General features: G+C 39.1%; 1 protein-coding gene across 3 annotated transcripts in view; it reads left to right on the top strand.

Moving 5' to 3' along the window:
* Positions 1-20073, top strand: part of cdkal1 (CDK5 regulatory subunit associated protein 1-like 1) — a 209023-nt gene that overhangs the window by 137186 nt on the left and 51764 nt on the right. For all 3 annotated transcript variants that reach the window (XM_084557649.1, XM_084557650.1, XM_084557648.1), the window contains one exon: positions 11560-11740. In XM_084557649.1, coding sequence (XP_084413775.1) covers positions 11560-11740 — 181 coding nt within the window. The remainder of the gene's footprint in view (positions 1-11559; positions 11741-20073) is intronic.

Genomic DNA, 20073 nt, shown 5'->3' on the forward strand with positions numbered 1-20073 from the left:
TCATACAGCTTCACAATAATCAAAAGTTTTCATTTATTATGTTGTGATAAGTTTTCATAGAGTCTCACTGGCCACCTTACTGTCCCTTTTTGTCTTTAGAAAGAATATAACCTTTTCTAATACATATGTGGTCAGTCAATATTTTCTGTAACCAAAAGATTGTAATTTATCATATTTATCAATGACATGCTTTTATCTGGGGTTTACTCTCAAACCTCAAGGTTATCTGTGTTCTGAAAGGACTGAGGTTATGTTTGAGTTACCACAGTTTCCTCACTTCGTTGCACATATTCTCTATTTGTTCAAGAGACGAAGTAGTATTTGTTTTTCTTTTTCCTTCAAACAAATGGTGTTTGTACACCAGTATGGGAAAGTACATCAGCTGGTTTCCCACATTCAGTTTTAAGTCCAAAATAAAATCAAACAGAGATCAAATTTACCTGAAGACAGTCTGTTTGTTCTTATGTTTGTCACTGTGGTTGTTCTACACACATACAGACACATGTTATATAGGGATTTTACATGATTTGTCTTGCTGTACCTGCACTACTTGTCACTTATATTTCAATAGCTGGCCCAGTAATAATCAAAAAGTAGTTTGTGGTGAGTTTGTCATTTCCTGAAAAACGGAAAAGCAATTTGATGACTCATCCTGGACTTGGTGATGTAAACATATCTTTATGTCCCTCCCACCTCCTGCGTCTGTCCTTCACTTGCAGCACTGTTGACTTGAGATCCAGGTTTGAAAGTGTATGGCCTTATTCCAGGTCAGGGACTTAAGTTCTCCATCTTGCGAATCTTGCGCCAAACAGTTTTAAGCTTTGAATGCACGAAAAGACAGTGTGTGCTTTCTGAATAAAAACAACTTCAGACAAAATCACTATGGAAATGTTTCCAGACAACCAAGAACTCATTTTCCACATGCTGACATTATTAACCGGATGACAATAACATGCATAACATCTCAAATGTCCTGTGTTTAGAGGAAACAAGTCACCAGGAATGAAAAAGCAGAGAAACTGAATGGAAGTCCAGTGGTGTTATTTGGTGTTTTACACAAAAGCTGAACTGCAACTTTAACTATAACCCAACCAAACCCCCTAATCTATCTATTCTCTCTCAGTCTTTCTGCTCTGTCTTCCCTTGATGAGCAAATCACATCAGATGTACTTGATGCATTGTGGAAAGGCAGCACCTGAAAGTACAACGGAGAGAAAAGACACATCGAATGATTTAATAATCTATTTATGAGTAACAATTTTTTTACTTTTTACCTAGTCAAAAGTTGATTATTTCAACCAATTAACATGTTTTCTATCAGGTGACTTATAGAGCATTGGCATGTTCACAGCACCCAGTGACTTCTGCCCTTAGAATGACAAAATTGACTTAAAAGGCAGCGCTAACATTTTTCCACAGCAGACACGATGAAAAGGCTGCCTGCTGACGTGTCTGCTCTTTAAATGTGTAAATGCATCAGCTTGAACATATTGTCTCAAAATGGCATTAGTCTGCAAGAAATATTGACCCCACTGATTGATTAGTTGGCCACTATTCTGAGGTGCTTTTGTCGGACGCTCAGATTTTCTTCTCACACATTTCTGACTCTGGACTGGGGCGTTCTTTGTGTGTACTGTTTAGTCTTTTGTTTTTCATTTGTAAGTCAGCTATCTGTGGCCCTTTGAATGTTTTCCGGATCAGAATGTTTGAAAGTGCTGTCTCCACAGGTAAACGATATCACGCCTCCCTCCAAGTCTTGCTCATGTCCATTCAGATCAGATACCAAACACTTCTTTTTGACTTGGAGAGCACGACACGACTAGTTCTGACAGATCTTAGATTGCTAATACCCACATCTTCACATGTACACGTGACTGGGAGCAAGGAAGCGTTGCAGCACAATGTGTTCATGTAAACAGCCTCTCAAAAACGTAATGGAATGTCAAGTGACAAGGCAGCAAAGTGTTAACTTTCCACGTGCTTGCACTCTCCCAGTGCACACACACTCTCAAACAATATCAGCTGATACTTGGCCACATCTCGGAGCCTTCGTCATATTAGGAGTATCTATGAGTCATATTTCACTGTCTCACTCACTTTTCATTCTCCCTATCTCTGTCATATCATAGATCATATTTTTCTTGCCTAGTGTTTGAGTCATCCTGCCTTTTTTTTTTTCCTCCCAACCACAGTTTCACTCACAGTTGATGGACTGCAATCTGTTTGTGTGAGAGTAGATGCGTGTGAGTGCCGTTCTGTTTTTAAATGTACCATTGTCCATTAGTCATTTCAGCCTCTAGCGAATTATCACTGGCAGGAGGTTGTGCTCTGTTGCTACATCTGAGTTTGTGTGTGATATTCAATCTCTCTACACTGTTGCTTGCAGGGAGGGAAATTTGCTGCCAAAAATGGTAATGTGTGGCGGGCTTAATCAGTTAAACTCAGAGGAATGTGCTCCATGTCATTTCAGTTCATCTACTGTTGTGTCCTTAAGCTTCTGTAAAAAGCTCTGCCAGTTATATGGTTTTAGGCAGCTGGATGGATACTTCCACTAACTTATGACGTTTATAGCTCAGTACCATTCATTCATGTACTGAATACTTGTTTTTGTGTATCACAAAGTGAAGATCTTTTCAGCTTCTGTTTGTTTCCAAAAAATAAATAAATGTCGAGTGAGCATACTTGTGTGTGCACATACTCAAGGAATATTAGTGACATTTAAAAGCAAGCTTGAAGTGTTAATTGGGATGATACATGGTTGTATTTTCAGTTTTGCCTCAGTTCAGTGTTTCAGTCTTTACATACGGTTACCTTCTTTAATCTCAGATTATTATTTTTATTTGTGTTTTTTGTAATTAAGTCTCAATTAATAATTGGCAGTCCCTTGGTATTCCCTTGGCAATATATCTGCATACAGTATTGAAGCGATTGCCCTGCTGCTGACTCTGTCAAAATCTTTGTGACGTATCTCATTTTATTGACCAAAGCACTTTAAAGGGACGCTAATTGATTTTCTTCCTGACAGGTTCTTCCTCACTCTGAAAAGAACTCCCCACTCGGTGCTGTTCTTGGGCTCTGTCGCCTATCAGCTTAATGACTCATAACATTATTAGTTAGTTAAAAATAATTACACAGTAGCATCGGTAAGGCCTTTTCTGGATATAACGCTCTCGTTCACACTCGTTTTCTGTTCTTACTCCTTTCAAAGTCGGCATTAGCAACGGCTGTCGATCAGTGTCTGATTTGTTTCTCATTAAGTGGATCTAGGTTACATGTGGCATATAACAGCTTACTTTGTCATGACATGTGGAGGGATTTACAGATAATATAATACAAAATAGTGACACAATACTGCACCACTTTGTGTGTCATAAAAGACTTTTAAATATATGAATAGTGTTGTGGCAGCATCAGTAAGCAGCATTTTATTATTATTTTCTTAACAACGCAATGAATATGTTGTAGACACATTCCCAACTGTCTTGTGTATTGCTGTACAGTTGACAAAACTGTACCTAAATTACCCTAAGCAATCATAACAAATAACACAGATCTGTTTATAGATGAGTTGATTTAATAATGATTATCAGATGATGATTAAAAATAATAAAAATAGTTATACTACTATTACTGAAATCCAATCCAGCATGTGAACTGTGTGGTAAAGTTCACCTCTGGCATTTAGATGCATCTTGGTTGATCTGATCACAAGTGGTCACTGCTAATTACTGGTGTGAATGCACCAAAGATGACTTGATCACATTTGGAGGTTGTCCAGGCTGCATATGACAACATTATGTTAGAAGGGTGAATATGTCATTGACATCCATTCTTGTTATTGAAGGACCCCCTCCTCAGAGTTTTGCTCCATTCACTTTGCTTAAGTGTTCCCTTACCAGTAAATGTTTTGTGTTTTTTAATCGGGGGAACTTTTTAATATACTTTGTCCTTGTAACTGTAACCGTAAACTGATAAAGCCGTAACTGTAAACTGATAAATTCATCCAAACAACAATAAATAACATCATAAACTGAAAATGAGTAGGCGATGTGCAAGTCGGTCATAAAAACATCATTTGCATGTGGATAACTAACTAGCCATGTGTTCGTGATGATGTGTGCCACTGGGGGTTAAGTTACTGTGTTTTTTGTACATTAACGCTACTATTCGTGGAAAAAACTAAAAATTCAGCAATGTTTTATTAGGGAGATTTTTGCATTTCTTATGCTGGATGCTTCACAAATGTACCGTGCGTGTTTATTTCCACACAGAAGGTGGAACTGTTATCTAATCACAAGTCGTCACTCTGATCACATGCGGAGATCCGTTCTGATGCCAGGTGTGAACAGACATACTTAAAGCTGCCCACTTGTGACTGGATCACCCAGGTGTGAACACCTTTAAGCCTCGCTGTCATCTGGTGAAGCTCAAAGCATCTCTTCTTCTTTTGCAAGTCTTTTGCCCGCAGTGGTAAACAAACAAGCATCATCCTAAAATAGCCTTAGCGGTTCTTTTTCCTTAACTTGCATTTACCCATTCTTACAGCATTAACTGCACTTTTAAAACACCACTTCTAATTACTGGTCTTTTCAGCATCTACTCATATCTCTTCCTGAACAAAAAGACAAGAAAAATGTGTGCTGTTACATGCTTGTCATTAACAGTATTCAAACTTGCTGATGCTGAGCTGCTTGATAAAGACAGCACAATAGCCTGCACGTAATGCATGTCCACCATTCATTTGATTCAGATAAGGCTTTTATGTCCAGCATTTATCCACTGCCTTGATGTTATCCGTGTCTGTGCAGGTCAGGTCAGCGCAGTGGGATGGAATGATGAATCACATTGTACTGGTATGCCGATGAAGGTTGGATTAAATTGAAATAAAGTGCAAAGGGGACAGTCCATTTAACGCCTGGCTAGACAGTCACGAGTGTCGTGCCTTTGCACTGCTGCCCTCCTTAAACCTTAATATGCGCGTGTGTGTGTGTGTCTGTGTTAGATGAGTGCAAAATAACTGTGTGCGTATGTGTGTGAATGGATGGATTTCTGGTGTCTGTGCTTTCTGTTACGCCTCCCTCAGACTAATGGAATGTGTATGTGTGTGTTCTCATTATCCTTCTCCAAGGCTAATGAAGTATGCGTTTGCCAGCATGTGTAAGTGTGTGTGTTAAATTGAACTGCAGTTCTGCTCTGCTGTGTTCAGGCTGTTTCATTAAATGATAAAGTTTACTGATGACTCCAGTGGGATCATTATTTACTTGGCTCTCCATTCATTCCTTAGCAGCCACCTCGATCTTTATAAATGACCTGCTACGTGGTAAGACTGAGGTTATTCTGCACTGCAGGTTCAAAGACAAATGACTTGGTGTACACTGAGTAGACCACTGGTACATCCAACATGTTTACACATTCATAGATGATATCAGGTGTCTACCTGTTTTTTAATTTTTTTTGCCCTTTTTAGCCTAAATAAAAACTGTCAAAAATATTGTCTTGCTCTTTTTTTTTTTTTTTTTTAATAAAAACTGCAGGCTATCTTTCTGCAAAGAAATTAGTGATCTTAAATGACGATTAAGTCAGGAAGAAGTGTGTGAGAGTGAGAAAAAACACTATTAACCCAAGGACACTGTCATAGCTCTGGGTTTTCACTTGAGTATAAGTGAAAAAAAAAGTCATTCCACACTCCGCTGTCTAAACCCACACATTAGACTGAGAGAAAGCAGGGATTTGAAGTAAGAATGAGCAAAAGACATACGCTAAGAAAGTCTTTCTGACAGTTTGACAGCTCCTCTCGGGCTAACTGTGAAGCCATCACTTGCCACACTCTCTCACTACACCTATCATTTGTCTGTCACCTCTCTACTCTCAAATATGCTGCAGGTTTCCTTAACCTCTTTTGAATCCTTCAGTTTTTGAATTACGTAACAGCGTATTAAAAGAATGCGAGGACCGGCTTGACTCGTATACCTAGTAAATTAATTGTTATCATCTATCCGAGCTGCAGTGACATTGTCTCCGTTCTGGTGTAATTAGGATTTAGGTCACGGGAGTTGCTACGTAGGCTTTTAAACTTCTTTTGTAGACATTAAAGTTTATACTTTATACTAGGCCAAAAGTGAAACCTTGTTTGCTTGTGCAGCTTAAATCTCTTTGTAAGTATTCTGTTATCTAGTCAGTCACCTGGCATCTCCTCAGCTAGTGCTGACAGTACCCTCCTTCATCCCTGATGGTGTCAGTGTGTGAGGAAATTGAGTGATAACCAAGTAGACCTCTTTCTCTCTCTTTCTCTCTCTTTCTCTCTTTCTCTCTCTCGTCCCCTGTAAATTGAGCTGCTACATGACAGTGCCATTACCTCCAGCTGCCACAGCTAAATCAAACGCTTAAGTGTCTGAGTGATTACGCACAGTCTTCACAAGTGTCCCAACTCTTCCCCCATTTCTAAGGCCCCTTTTGTCTCCACTTTTAGAAAGAAACTAGTTTCTGTTAGACACATACTGTATGGTAATGCTTACTCAAGATGTTTTTCATTTGGTTAGTTAGCATCCTAATTAAATGTATGCAGCAGTAAAGAAAAAGCGAGGAAAGCTTAAACGAAAAGAAAAACAACCCTAATCAAGATCAAAATCTAATATCAGACCTCGAGAACACAATGCAAATAACAACCGCGTATCATAACTTCCCACGAAAGCTATTTCAGGTCGCGGAAATGATAAGGGTTAACCCTATTGTCAGTGTTCCTGCTAATTTATTAAGGAGAATTTATTATTGATGGTTGATAATTGTAGATTTAAGAATACTGCATGTTTATTTTACAAGAAAGTCATACATTGGTATGGATGACTTCAACCCATTAAGACCAAATGCAAAATATGCTTGTCTATGCCTTTAAGACTGTTTGTGATGTTTGGTTGCTTCTCCCATTAGAGATGCAGCATTAGTAAGATTTAAAGGCATTTCAGAAATGTTTGGGCACTTGTTTTCAAAGGTCTTAACAGATAAAACCTCAATTTTGTTATAAATGTGGCCCAGTAACAACAGAATCTCCCTGACTTACTGGCAACATATTGAGGAAATGTAATCTAACCGTTGCAGAAACCATGCCATCCTCTTAAATAATTCAAAAAGGGAATTGTTTTTATCATTAAAAAACAACTGTAGATAGTCAATCTTAAGGTGACTGTGGAAAAAACACAAGATTAAAGAGCGCTGAGGTGGACAGATGGCTAAAAAGCTCCACAGCTCTCCCTCACATAAACACTGATTATGTCAGACTTGAACTTAATTTTCCCACAATATGTTAGGGTTCCTTAATCTTCAAACTTGAATCCTTGTAGAATTAGTTTTCACTCTCACTCCAGCTGCTGCTATCTCTTCCTGGCACGCAAGTACACGTTATAGTAAATCTGTCAGATTACATGTTAATAAGATTTTATTTGGGACTTGAGGTTTTCTTCAAGACAACAGCTTTCCAAACTTTGCACATCTCTTTACCATTTGCATTTCTCCCTCCTCCTCATTGCCACGTCTCTTTCCCTTCACCGTCCGACTCCTACGCCACAGCAGCCCCAGTGTGCCACACATTACCATTTCAGAGAGCAGGCATATCACACACACACACACACACTGCAGCACAGATAGGTAGCATCAGCTCTTTTTTTGACACGAGAATAGGTAAATATTTACCCTCCCAGATTGTCTTTCTTCCACTCTTATCCTTCCATCCCTCCACCCACCGCCTTCTTCTCTACACCTCCACGCCACTCTCACTTTTTCCCTTGTTGTCACTTTTCAGGGTTCTTCTGTCCCAGTGGTCTCGCCTTCATCTTATCACGGGGGCCGCTCACAGGCATCTGTTGTGCAAACAAACTTGTGTACACATGCACATATTTTGAATATATGATGAAGAGGGTGGCGGCGTGTGTGAATGGAAACTCGTATACACACACACACACACACACACACACACACACACACACGCGTGGATTGTGAGAGAGCCTCAGCAAACAAAGAGTTGATAATAATAACACAGACAATGGTGTGTTTTATGAAGCTTAATTCATCCCATTGAGGCAGATGGGGGTATGACTGTGTGCTTATCTGGTGATTTAATTAAGAGAATTTAGTCTTCTCTGAACACATTTTTCCCAGTGCAAATCCTATCTCATCCTGGTGGCGCACCACAGCTAATGGCTACTGTCTTCAGGGACGCGGTCTTGTTGCCTCTATGAAGCAGGAGGAGAAATGACAAACACCAACCTGTTTTCCTAACCCATTATGTCTTTTGATTTAGGCCTTTTATTATGAAGCAGCAGCACTAATCTCAGCATTAGTCATTAGTTTTGGCAACTGACTCCTAGAGCAGAGATTTTTTTTCTCCTTCCCTTTCTTTCTCAGATGTGCACCTAATATATTCACAAGGTATTAGTTTACTTTCCATTAAAACAAAGATCATTCATAGTCTCAGACACTGCCAAGCAGAGAACCAATTAAATGTAGGTCCTATAAACACACATGTGGGATGTAAAGATGACATTTGGAGACGCAATAAGGTTGATGTACATTGGAGATTTTATATTTAAATGCTGCCTGGTATGAAATGCTGAGCTTCATTGTCTCTTGCATCCCTACAGCATTAATGTTATATTGCTTTTTTGTTGTTTTTTTCATTTTGATGAATTTGGACGACTCTCGTTATCTTTAGCTTATCTTTTCTTTAACTTCACTTAATATATAGTATTATTTCTTATTTTTTTCCTATTGTGTTTTATAGCAAATTCTTTCTGTGACATTTTCTGTAATCGATAGTAAACATTAACTCTTTCGCTGTCCCTGACCGTATCAGATAATGTCTCTTTTATAGATCCTGTTCCCCATGTCTGTTTATCTCCTTTCTACACAACAAAGAGACTCATCTTGCTCTGTCAGGGTTTTCGGTTAGTCTCTATCTAGATCCGTCTATAATAACGTTTAGATATGTGATTTATCTTTCAAAAACATGTATTATCACGTTCTAGTTTAATGTGGCAATACCCCACATAACGTTAGTTCCCTCTATTTACAGTGAACAGAAACGTGTAGCGAGAGTTACAGTTAAAACTCTACTTATCATTGAATAGTAACAATGAATATGTCTTGATCTGTAAGCACCAATATGATTCAAAACTGGATATATGAATATAGAAGTGACATGCTTATTGAGAGAAGTCTGCACAAATCTCATCCCGTGTTACAGTTATGCCCAGTACTCTGTGACAAAAGTTCATTCCAGGTTAGACAAAGAAAGCTGTTTTTCAGTCTCAAAGTTTGTAAAAATAGCCCTCTTCTGCACCAGTCTAATTGAAAGCAAGCCGAGCAGAAATGTTATCTCTCGTCGTTCTTTTTCTCCCTCTCTGTCTCTGTATCTTTGGCTCTCTCACACACTTGTTTTTGAAAGGTGAACAATAACAAGATACCTCTCTCCTCTCTCATTTTAACAAGGAGGGTATCAGTATACTTGTTCATTAGTATCACACATCACACCTCTTTCACCCTTAGATCTGTGAGAGGCAGAGGTGTCAAAATGACACTGTGTGTGTTTTTTTTACATTTTTTTTTTTTAAACTCTCTCAGCCTCCACCTTACGAAAATCCACAAAAGCCAATTCACACTACCTTTCTTCCTGCTCGTTTTCTCTCTCTTCTCTCTTCCTGTGTTATTTTGCAACCGTGGCAGGAATTGTACTTTTTTTTTTTATGCCTGCAATGGTGTTCATATTTTAGCTCTACCACGAGAATGAAAAGGACACGCAGGCTGCCTGTAACTCCTCAGCACCACTACCACCCAAGGGCAATAACAAATTAGATATACAAGCCCTGTGGAGATGCAAGAGACGGCTATCTATTGATGCCAGAGGAAAAAAGTGCGTGTTTGTTCATATATCTAATTTTATTTACCTTCCCTCCCACTGCCGTTAATAAAACGGCTCAGGGGAGTATATTACAGGCAATAGCTTTAAATAGCAATAAATAATTAGATTTTATGCAGATTTTCTTAAATACCTAGAAGAGAACCGCACTCATTTTAACGTTAGATACCATGTGCTGCACAGAATGTTGCATCCAGACAAAATATTCATGCCAGTAAGTTTTGTTCTGATCACACAAATGCGAGTAGAGACACAAATGAACTATATCTTCCTGTTTTCAGGACACTTGATTACTGTAGGAGCCTACAGGCTGCAAATTGTCCTTTGTTTACTTAATGAGATAAAGGATTAAAACATGCATTTTGTGTTAAATACTCAGGGGGCTTAGAACCACTGCTTGAGGGGATCCAAGGTAATTTTAACGATAGAGAATTATTCATTTATTTAGCCATTTGACTACTCCATGCACACAGTTTTTTTAATTTATGTAGTTTTCCTTTTCCATAGGGTGGTTGTCAGGCAGATCTGAGAGGTCAAGGAGGCCTGTGCCTGCAGGCCATTGGTTAATATTAATGACCATCAGCCAATTGGAACTCATCAATAGGTCAGAGGTTATCACGGGGTTGCAGATGCAGGAAGTTAATGTAATTAAAGATGCATCGTGCTGTCGATTGCAGAGAAAATGTCTTTTCCACTCTTTTCTTAATGTCTTTGTTGAGCTGTCTTTCTCTTGTGAGTCTTGAAAATCTTCATGTTTATATTTTCTTTTCGTCTTAATGTCTTAAAGACTCAATAAAATATTCATCATATCCTTTTTTTTACTGCAGTTCTTGTTTTGTGTGGCACTTCTACTTGATAAGATCAAGGATCAATGGGATGACTGAATGAAAATAAAATTAATAGACAGAAAGCCAAATTATTGACTAGCTGTCTGTTAATACTACTACTACTACTACTTGGTGCAGACTGCTTGTCATGTAACCCATTATATTAAGATGCTCCAATGTCCCTCCTATTCCACTCAATCTAGAGCTTTGATAGCCTTTTATGGTAACTGACAGTTACTTACGGCATCAGAGATGATATAAATGCCTTTTTGATTAAAGCCTTATCATTGAAATGCTAGAGCAACATGTCCAAATTGTGTTCATTTTAATGGGAATGTCAAGTATTTCCTCTAGAGCTATATTGTTGTCTGACTGACAGTGATGACCCGTGCAGTTCTTTTACAAGCCATCCGACTGCTGTCAGTACAAACAAAATACATGGAACAAATCAATGCATTCATTCCCATACCATGCGACGGACCACAATTAATCCAATAAGCCAGCCGGTCAATAATCAATCACTAACGATTGGCAGCAGAGGTTGCTAATCAGGTTTTGATTGGCTGAATGAGTCCATGGGAAAAGACGTTTCCCTCTTTTAACGCCATAGTGCATGACTTGTGAATAACCAAAGTGAAAATATTTTCCATGCAGCTAGTTTTACCGCAATACAAATACCAATATGATTAAGTTTTATTAAGAGAAATATTTTTCTTGTTAAAGTCACTTCAACACCAGTTGCTTTTAAAATGTTGTTGTTGTTTTTTTTACAACCATTGCATAAAATATATATTTAACATCAAGGTGTCTCTTTTATTCCCTTAGAGTCCCTGGTGTGACCATTGCTACAGATATTATCTGCGGTTTTCCTGGTGAGACTGAGGAAGACTTCCAGGAGACAGTAGACTTGGTAAAATGCTATCGATTCCCCAGTCTCTTCATCAACCAGTTCTACCCCAGACCTGGTACACCTGCTGCCAAGATGGAGCAAGTACCAGCACACGTGGTGAGTGTGAACTAGGCTAAATTCTGCTTCTCATGTGTGAAAAAGTTTGATAGCATTACTCACTTTACGTGATCAATACAGCATATTTATCACAATTAAGTATTTGTACACAACGTAAGTAGCTTTTGTGGTAAAAACTTTGGTTTGTCAGTTTTATGTGATCTCTGCACAAAGGACAAAGGTGCCACTTTGTAACACTGCTATACAATCAGAGAGAACTGTGTTTCTGTAATTGCAACAGTTTGAACAGAGTAGGCTGATTGGATCATTTGAATTTCAGTTGTCAGAATATCATACCATCGAATGAAGTGGATCAACTTCCAGTTCTAAATCAATAGACTTTGTGGTATTTAAATTTTTTTTCCCCCTTAATCTAAATATGTGTCCCTGGAAGAACCAGTAGTGCAAAAAACAAATGTTATATATATGGTAAACCAGCTCAATGTTAAATGCGCCTACATTTGAGCATTTGAGTCATGCAGAAACTGTAAGATTCAAAGTGAGTCAGCTTATCTTGATTGGAAAATCACTGTGGCAAAAAGGGTCAGTGGACTGTAAAGTAGAAGGTACAACAGTGAACACATTTTACATTTCCATCAAGCAAGAAGCAGTGCTAGGAATAATTTTAAGGAAAAAAAAAATAAAAAAAGTTCTTTTTGGTTAGTTTATTCTGCATTATCTGCCATGAAACTCGTTCATTTCACCGATATTTTGTTATTGTACACTTATGCTATTCCCCGTTGAGTCCGGAGTTAACTGTTGGGCTGGGCTCAACGGGGAATAGATAACGAATCGGAGAAATATTTGTGAAATGAATGAGTTTTGCGGCAGATAATACGTTATTTAGAGGCTGCGTTTCGATGCCCCAGTCACTCCCACTACATGGATATACGCTGATCTAATTATCTCCCGAAGGAATACGAATTACACAAAAGTTATATGGGTGAGTAAACGATCACATTTTGTGCCAGAAATAAGGTCCAGGTTGTAAAAAACAGTAGTTCCCCTTTAATGTTCAGAGGCCAGGGAGAAAAGCTATAATATATAATAACTGTTAGTGATATCAGCCTTAAAACCACATAAATCTTTAAAAAGTTAAGAAGCTGAGTTAATGAAACAGCAGCTCATGACTGTTGTAAGTAAAGAATCTGCTACTCCACATATACACTGTGCATAGACTGGAACTACACACACATATTTGCATGTGTGTGAATTAAGGAAACATAGGCCGATCTCCTAAAAAACCTGAAAATGTCAAATCCTGTTCCAGTTCTGTCATGAATTCTACATGAATTTTAATATCACTAATCCTGAGAACCATCAAAAATGTGTCTGTGTGTGTGTGTGTAATGCTTCACTCTCCTTCTTAGGCACACGGACTTACATATATACAGTATACAACATACACAGTGTATAAATGTCAAAATGCCTAAAGCCTGCATGAGAGGAAGTAGCAAATTTGTAGAAAGTCAATCTTAGATAAACAATTCTTAGCATTTCCCTATGACTTCCCTTCAGATCTAAAAGCCATTAGCTGAGTATCTTGAGGCGTTAACACATTGTTTAATGGTGGTAACTGTTTAATTTGATCCTTTTATTGTTCTCTGTGTAACCATCCAACTTGTGACAGATACCCACTCTGGCTTCCTCTCTCTCTCAATCTGTTGCCAAATGAAACAATTAACAGCTAATGAGGCAACTGATAGTAAAGGTGTGAATGAGAGAAAGTGAGTGAAAAAGCAACACACACTGAACACATCACCATCAGCAGCACCAGTGTTTCCTTGACCTTTTTCCGTACAGGTTTCCCAGCTACATTATTGTTTGGCAGAGCCACACTTAGTAAAACTGTGATACACTGATTCACTTTGTTCTCATTATGTTCATTATGCTCTTATTTGGCCATTTTTCTACCTTTTGATGTTGGATTGGTGCATACTGTACATATTTTGGTCAGATTAAATGTGGTCCTTGTGTATTTATTTAATCAGAGCTGTAATTACTAAAAGGAATTACAGTTTTTGTAGGATTAACTTGAGTTGGTACTTTCCCCTCAGCCAATCAACTTAAAGCAGAAACATATGTAGTTGTTTGCCCACATCTGTACATGCTTGATCCAGTTCTATTATGTCTTTGACTCCATCCTCCAAAGATGTTGAACATTATGTGCAACAAAATGCACCACATCTCACATTATTACAGCGTTACCATGACGCATAGGCTTTTTGCATTCGTGCCCAAAAAGTTTGACCTCCTACATTTGTTGAACCCTATATGTTATATATCTTCTTGGATTTGTACACCCACCCGCTCCTGCCCCCTTGCCTCTCCTGATCAAAGTGTGGACACATCTCTTTCAAGTGTCTTCATAAGTCATTCTCTTTTTCCAACCTCTCTTCTTCTCCTCATTCTCAGAGGGGAAGCTGAGTGTGTCTTAGAGGGATCAATCCCCAGGCAAGCACATTGCTGCTGCTCTTCCTCATTTTTTTTCTCCTTTTTTCTTTCTTCCTCCCCCATCTGTCTCATCTGACTTTTATTGTCAGCGTTTGGATGTCAACACAAATCTATTCAAGACTTTATTCCACATGCAGTTCATTGAGTGATGGACTAAATCCATGAATAAGCCAATGAACATAGCCAATTATCTGATATTCACAGGTGACAAAGGGGTGACTTGTTTGACATGAAAACTACTACTTTATATTTGTTAAATGCTCAGAATAAGATTGCCTAGATCACATTGTGTTTCCTGCATTTCTAACAACTATGATGGTTGTCATTTCAGATATTTAAATATAAATTAATTGTCAGAATTGTTGTGATAGACAGCTGGGACAGGCTCCAGCAGACCCCCGCGACCTTTAACAGGAATAAGCGGGTACAGAAGATGAATGAATGAATGAATGAATGAATTGTTGTGATAAAAGGTGAGAGAAAAAAAAATATGTTTAGGACACTGCAACCAGCGCACCTGCTTCAGTGGTTAAAGCTGCACACAACATCACTTCTTCAGTCAGCATGCACCTGGTTTTACACACACACACACACACACACACACAGACACACAAACGCTCAGCGAGTGGTGGCAGCTAGGCGATGTCTAAGCCATGTAGGGTCAGTCATTAATAAAGTGCACCAGATGGTTTGTCTGGAACACAAGTGTGTTGAATAGCCACAGGAGGGATGGATGAAGAACTAGATTGAGTAGGAAGGGAGGCCTGAGATAGATAGAGAAGTTAAGGGAAGAAGGAAGTCTAGCAAGAAAAGCTGAAAGGGAGACAGATGGAGAAAATGATGAGAGACGGAAAGAAACATATTGGGACGTGGCCCATTGTGTGCCCCACGACTTATTAAATGTGGCAAGTGATAGGTTTTAGGGTTTTCTATTAAACAATGTGGTGGAACCAATTGTCAGTCGGTATGGTAGCAGATATAACAGTCTACCATTATTTCTCCACTTATAATGTTAACTAGAAAAATCAGAATTTTTTAAAATGTCACATTGACTACTAGCTACTGGAAAACAAAGGGTGAAGAGAAAAAAAATATGTTTTAATTTGGTTTGCAAGAATTTTTCCAATATTATTTCTGCTGCACTTCCTTGTATATTAAGGTCAGGTAACCCAGCAGTAACCTGTAGCATTCTTTGTTAAGTACTCTGGAGAATTGCAGAATTCATTAAATACCAAACTATGGGTAAAAGAACATATGTCAGTACGTAGAAATAATAAAAAAAATACACTTTTTCTTGGTTCTAATTTTCTCCTCATAGCATGTAATTGTTCGATGATAGAAAACCTTACTAAATTATTGCTAATATTTGCTATTTTTCCCTTTGCAAAACAAATATTCGTTTGGTAAAACACACAGTCACTGAGCCAGAAAGCAAAGCAGTGAATGCATGTAGGCCTAAAGAGTGTCCGACTGCGATGCGGTCCAGGTGTTTAGTGGTATCTGCAGGTCTAACTTATTACCTGTTATAATAAATGATCTATGAGAGAAGGCTGGATGGAGAGTAGAGTAAAGGCAGATGGAGAGAATAGAGGACCACAGGGATGGAGGGAGAGGGAAGCACGTTGAGAATAAAAAGATGTGAGTGTTATTAGCTTGGATCTCCATAATCATCCCCATGTGACTAAAACTTAGCCTTGATAAATGGACTTGGTGAATGGAAGGTGTGTGTATGTGTGCACTTGGATTTCTGTGTTGAGGACAAGTTGAGAAAGAGCAGCTGCAGGAGAGAACAAGAGGAGAAAAAAAAGTGATAGAGGAGGAGATTAGCTGTTCTAGTGGGACAGTGTTTTTAATTTCCCCAGGTTGTAATTGGTTAAGAACTCCATTACCCACGAGGCACCAGTGCAGCAGCTGTCAAAGTGAAACAGCTGGCCCAGCCACTAGTAGCTCCATCTTCTAGCTTCACTATCATTTATCTAAGCCTGGACACACAAACACATGCATGGACACACACACAGACAAATACACGCAAGCAAGAGACAAGACTCTCTCACCCACATATCAGGGGAGATAATAACACTCGGTTAAAAACAGTCTAACAGGTATTAAGGTTGAGTTAATGGTTAAGCTGCTGTCTGGAGCAAGGTAGGCCTGCACTTGATTAATGAGCACCTAGTCCACTAATAATAGAAGAGATAACACATTGCATTTTAATGATCACAGTTTATGCTTGCCTCATTCAAATGAATATTCTTACCTGTATAGGTCACGAGCATGCTGTTCATTGTAGAGTTTTAACAAGCTGAAGGGACTGATTGTAACAGGGTGTGGAAAAATAATGATCTCGAGTAGGACTTTGCTCATCGGTGGCGTTAATGCTGAAGAAGGTTGGAGCTCGATTTATACTTCTGTGTCAGATCTATGTTGTAAGTACACTCCGAGTTTGAACCCCGTAGCCTGCATGTGCTGTAGCCTGACATACACCTCCCTAGAAATGTAACTACACATCTGAAATGCATTTCCTCGTCTCGGTCTTCCAGTAGCCGGACGAACACAGAATATTCACCCTGCTCCTGCCTTCTACACTCCATCTACACTGATGTCTGCTATCGTTTGTCTGTAACTGTTGTTCAACATTTATTAGTTCCACCTCCAACATCATAATGACGTATGTACTGAATAACGTCTGAAATCTTTAGTTTATTAAAAATGTTAACTAGTAACAGTTATGAATTTAGATAACATGAAAAAATAACTGTGAAATAGACATCTGCAATAAAGCTGCACAGTTATAAAAGGACTGTACTCACTGTACAGAATGTAAGTGGTTTACTTGCGTGAATGTTTCTTAATTCCACAATGAAAACACATTGGTTGTGAGAGCAGCTTTAATCATATCACAGTGGCTGAGCTTGATTAGGTAAAACAAATGTATGGTTATGTCTCTATGAATAATTTACAGTACAGACTTTTGTACTTGTTAGAACATGTGGTATATCTGACTCAAGCCAGCATGGTTGTGATATATTACAATTAGTGCCCGCTGTAGAGAAAGAAAGGTCACAAACACCACAGTGACCACTCCATTGTGATGCTTTAGGAGGTGTTGATCCTTCACAGACATGACCACAGACAGATTAGGCCTGAGGTTCTTCTACTGTAGATAACAGTCAGACTCATAGCACTAACATCTGTCTGTCATTAGGGAAAGACAAACGGGCACATACTGTTGAGCCAGAAGCACACACAGCACAGGCAAGATCACTGTTACCTTGCCCCACAACGCATTCGCACATGGGCATACTGACATAAATGTAATTCATACAGGCGTACGCAAACACACACGCACACATACACATTTCAGCTACATTGTGTCAGGAAGTCATACATTAGGCGATAGCTACGAATGAGCAGAGACCCAAGAGCAACACATACTGACATGTACAGAAGTGATGACAAACCTAGAGAATCCCAACACAACATGCAACCATCTCATAACAAACCAACAACTTCAGTCATTTGATGTATACATTTTTAATATCAGTCTTGGTTGTTTGTCTTAAGTTGTAGAAGCATCCGAGAACAATTATTTCTTTGCCTTGAGACTTTTTTTATGCAGTGTCATTAATTTGTTCCAAATCATAGCTTAGTCATGGTAATTGCTTCTCACCATTGTGCAGATGTTCCTGTAGCACGTCTTACAAAAGCTGTGTGAGCACTTTGCATGCAGTGTTTGCTTCTGTTTTCACTGCTCCTATATTGGAATTTGTGTGAGTACAAGTGTCTGCATCCATGTAATGTCACTTCCCGTTAGAGGCAGCATCCGTCTCTGGCGACAACAACAGATGGACGTCATGATAACAACCATTGTTCATCATCACTGCAGTGACAGGTCCACATGCGCACACACACAGTGGCTTTGCATTGCTGGGTTGTCGCTAGCACAACCTCGACAGCATGCAAGATTAACTTCTCTCGTTGATAGACCGTACACACAAACACACACACAGGGATACACACCTGAACAGACAATGCACATCAATACAGCTCCTAGTATTAGAGATACATTTACTGTAACTGGATATGTACAGTGTGTAAATGCTGCATTGTTTTTACTACATATCATAATTAAATTTATTTCACAAGCAAGTTTTTGTGTTTCAACACTTTTATAGAAATAGTGTAAGAAAAGAAATACAGTGGAAGATTGAAGCAAGCACATTGAAGGATGAAGCTGAGTCTACTTGTCTGTCTGTGAAGATCCTTAGTCATGTATTTTCAGATCATAAATAAATGGTTTACATCATGTTGGTCATGCTTCAGATCATGCTTGTAGGTGTGGAAATATCTCCACCTACTCAGTGCAGTCTTACAGTGTAGTTCTTGCTCAAAGGCACACTGAGAGTAACTGGGATAATGAGGGCATTTCTCATTCACTTCCCTTTAGTCACCTTATCCACACTAGTCAGTTTATTTAAATTAAATATCTCACTATCACAAATGTACACGTCCTAATGGAGCAGGTAAACTGTCTTAAGAAAGCAGCAGGACTGTAGATTTACAAGTAATGAGCTGAGGGTGCCCCTCGTCATTAATGCTGTGCAGTAAACTAAGATTGGATCTTTCTTTCTTTCTGTCAACATCATGTTTCAAAACTGTTTAATACTCTCTGTCTTGGTTTTTTCCTTTTCATTTGTCTCAGGTTTGTCTCTTTTCATGTTGCCTTTTGAATTATCTTACATGTTTTCTGTCCATTTTAAGTGTACCCCTCCTGTTTGTGTTCGAGTCAGTGAGTGGGTATGTTGGTGCACTTGTGTTGGATGTGTGTGTGCGTGCGTGCGCTATTGAACTGGTTGGTGGCTAAAAACATCCTTACCTGCAGTTAGATCAGTCTTACAGTTGCCCAAACACACACACACAGACACACACACTCATACAGTGTTGAGCATCACTGAGTACCGAGTGATGGTGAAAGTGATAGCAGGAGGAGAGAGAGAGTGGCGTTGAGAAGCAATGATGAGAGCATTGCTCTCACCTAAGGTGCTCCAGGCAAAGAGAGAGCGAGAGAAATTGTGGTGGGACAGACTTATAAGGAGGAGGATGGGTGAGAGAGTGGAGACTGAATGATTAGTGTGAGATTTCTCCCACTGGAGAAAACACAGGGATCGAGCGGGGAGGCTGAGCACTGAGGGATATGTGGAGAGGTAAAGAAAATGAGAAAAAAAAAAAGAGGATTTGGAGATTCTGGAGAGCCCTTTGGCAGAGGAAGGGAGAGGGAATCAGGTGAAAACATAAAAAAAGAGGACAGCTGAGGGACAGGGCCAATGATTACAGGATTGTGTGGATCAGAAGAGCCTTGAGTAAGAGATGGGTAGAAGTGTACCAAGGGGAACTAAAAGAAGTGAAGTGATCCGCAGATAGAAGGAACAGAGGTTGGAGAAAGCTGTGCGAGGTGTAGTGTTGAAGGATGGGCCTCAGTAGATACAGAATGACAGAGAACATCCCAACTGGGTGAGGAGGAAGTTCTGTACTGATACCTTTATTTGACCTTTCGTCCCACATATTTGCTGTGTTTTCTTTCTATGTTGTCTCTTTTCCATTGCTTAGCTCACTTTTTGACTCTTTTCATATAGCAGCCTTTCCATTTTTTCCCGTCTAAGTACGTTAACGTCCTCGTCTTTGAAAAGGGAACCACAAATATTATACATTTTAATAAATCTTCCTCCATCCCTGCATTCAAGCATCGAGCTGCCCTTTGCCCATCCTGAAGCTGCATATGTCTGTCAAGCTATAATGATGCCTGTGTCTGATAGCAGAATGGCTTAGGTTGTTCGACATGTACAGATTCAGCCTAAGGACATTGAATCCAGCCCCTTACA

The sequence above is a fragment of the Chelon labrosus genome, assembly GCF_963514085.1.
Source record: "Chelon labrosus genome assembly, chromosome: 12".
NCBI classification, from domain to species: Eukaryota; Metazoa; Chordata; class Actinopteri; order Mugiliformes; family Mugilidae; genus Chelon; species Chelon labrosus.